Raw genomic sequence first — 2,827 nt, forward strand, 5'->3', positions numbered from 1 at the left:
TGGTGAATCCAAATGTACAGGAGTATTAACAATTAAAGCAACTGATAAACAACCACTATGTGATGAGGCTTTTATGAATAATCAGGAGATCACAAGTTTTGTGTATGAACCATCACAAAAAGCTGTCATTGGAGCAAGGGCATTCAAAGGTGCAATCAAATTAGCAACAGTCACGATTACAAACAAAATTGAGTCTCTTGGTGAAGAAGCTTTCAGTGGATGTGTCAAACTGACGACAATCGCATTAACAGACCTCACTACAATTCCAGCAAAGTGTTTTGAGGGATGTGCTTTGTTGACCTCAGTCACTGGTAATGAAGCTGTCACAACATACGAAGAAAGCTCATTCAAGATGAGTGGTCTCACCGCAGTCACATTTGCAGCAACCGTTGCCAAATTTGGAGACAATGCTTTCATGGGAACCAAACTGACAGCGATTACACTTCCGACAACAGCTGTCACGGCTTTTGGAATGCATGTATTCGAAGATATCACAACAGCTACAACTGCGACAATAACAGGGATCACAACCATTCCAGATTTCACATTCAAAGGATGCACTGCATTGGCAACAGTCACTGGCATTGATGCAGTCACTTCGTTTGGCGAGTCTTCATTTGACAACACTGCAATTGCCGAAATAACTTTTGCAACAGGTGTCACCAAAATTGGTGATGCAGCTTTCAATAACACCAAATTGGTGACTGTTACAATTCCAACTGGTGTCACTGCATTAGGAAAACACATATTCGAAGGAATAACCACATTGACTTCTGCAACAATAACTGGGATCACCACAATCCCAGATTTTACATTCAATGGATGTGACAAATTGGCTACAGTCACCGGAATAGAAGCTGTCACTTCATTTGGTGAAAGCTCGTTTGATAACACTGCTATCACTACCCTCACTTTTGCTACTGGAGTCACTAAAATAGGTGATGCAGCTTTTAGAAAGACAAAATTGGTTACTATAACTATACCAACCACTGTAACTACATTAGGTATACATGTATTTGAGGGAATATCCACATTGACATCAGCAATTGTTACAGGAATAACCACAATCCCAGATTTCACATTCAGTGAATGCACTACATTGGCTACAGTCACTGGGTTTGAAGCAGTTACTTCATTTGGTGAAAGCTCGTTCGCAAAAACAGCAATGCCAACAATCACTTTTGGCAAAACAGTGACCAAATTTGGAAATTCGGCTTTCAAGGGAATCACAACTGTTACAGATATTGCAATTCCAACAGTAATTACATTTGGAACAAGTGTTTTTGAAGGAATTACCACATTGACACATGCAGATTTAGCCGAGAATACAATGATTCCTGAAGGTACTTTTATGGGATGCTCCGTTTTAAATAATGTTTCCAGAACACAAAAAGTTGCTACTGTTGGAAAGGATGCGTTCAAAGACTGTAATAAACTTGAGAATCTCAATTTATATGCGCCACTCACTTCATTATCAGATACCCTGACAAGTGTAAAGAACTTATTCTTCCATGGAACTGCAGCACCAACAATACCAACAGGTACTAAATTGAACAGCAATTTGAATGTGTATGTCACCAACAATTACACAGCTACCCAATTTGGTGAGTTGACAGTTCTCAAGGCGGGATGCACCAATTTCCAGTGTGTTGATGTCTCTTCTGCAGCACCACCATCAGGTAAAATGGCTGAAGTCACACCAAAGTGCAAGAAATGTGAAACCAATTTCTTGAGTGTTGATGGTGCCAACTATTACTGTGAATATGATATGGCAGTTTGTTTGGCTGCTCACACTAAATGCACAGTGTGTGCTGTTAATAAATGTTACGAATGCAAGGACAAAACATATTTGAAAGAAGACCTCTTTGAGTGTTTCGATACTTGTGATAATGGGTATTTCAAAGACACAACAAGTGATTCAACTCGCAAATGTGGTAAGTGTATAACTGATTGTAAGACTTGCACTGAAGCAACAAAATGCACCGAATGCACAACTGGTAATCTTCAACCAGAAGACAAAACTTGCAAAGCAAACTGCCCAGATGGATATTTTGCAAAAGCTAAAGTTTGCACCGTTTGTCCAGATAATTGCAAAACTTGCACTGAGGAAACAAAGTGCACTGCTTGCAAAGACGACTCTTTAATGGTTGAAGACACCAAAACTTGTGTTAAAGACAAATGTCCAGAAATGTATTACAAATCTGAAGCCGACAAAATGTGCAAGAAATGCACTGATGGTTGCAAAGTCTGCAGTAATGCAAATGACTGCCAAGAGTGTGTTTCACCAAAGATGTTGGAGGAGGGAACCATGAAGTGTGTTGAGAAATGTGAAGACGGGTTCTATAAAGCAAACGCAACCAATTGTGATATGTGCATGGATAAGTGCATGATGTGTGCAGCCAAAGAAAAGTGCGACAAGTGCAAAGAAAACTTTTTCCTATCTGAAGACAAATGTGTTGACATTTGCCCAGAAAAGTACTTTGAAAAAGAAGGAAAGTGCGAGAAGTGCAAAGACAAATACGACACTCCATGCAAAGAAGGTGACAAGGAATGTGAAGTTTGTGTGAACAAAAGTGGGTCGTTTGGAACTTACGTTCTCGCTTTGGTATTAGTCTTGATGATCGCCTTCTAAGTTATTTTTCTTTGATATGGTTTTTTATTATTTATTTGGGTATGTTCAGAGAACTAAAAAAATAAATAATTGAATCATATAAATAATTTTTTTATTTAAAAAATAAATAAAACTTGAATTAACTTATTTAATAAAATTAAAAATATCAAAATTCGATTTAACACAAGATTTCTGATGTAAAAATATTTCAAAAAA

The 2,827-nt window shown here is 38.0% G+C and overlaps 1 protein-coding gene across 1 annotated transcript; it reads left to right on the forward strand.

Moving 5' to 3' along the window:
- On the forward strand, nt 1-2,632 carry EIN_193460 (hypothetical protein; the record flags this gene model as incomplete). The annotated part of the gene is made up of 1 exon (XM_004255410.1): nt 1-2,632. A coding segment is annotated over one exon (2,632 nt), but the record flags the coding sequence as incomplete, so codon positions are not given.
- Between the last annotated feature and the right edge of the window lie 195 nt (nt 2,633-2,827).

This window comes from Entamoeba invadens (assembly GCF_000330505.1).
Source record: "Entamoeba invadens IP1 unplaced genomic scaffold scaff_1105074726617, whole genome shotgun sequence".
NCBI classification, from domain to species: Eukaryota; Evosea; order Mastigamoebida; family Endamoebidae; genus Entamoeba; species Entamoeba invadens.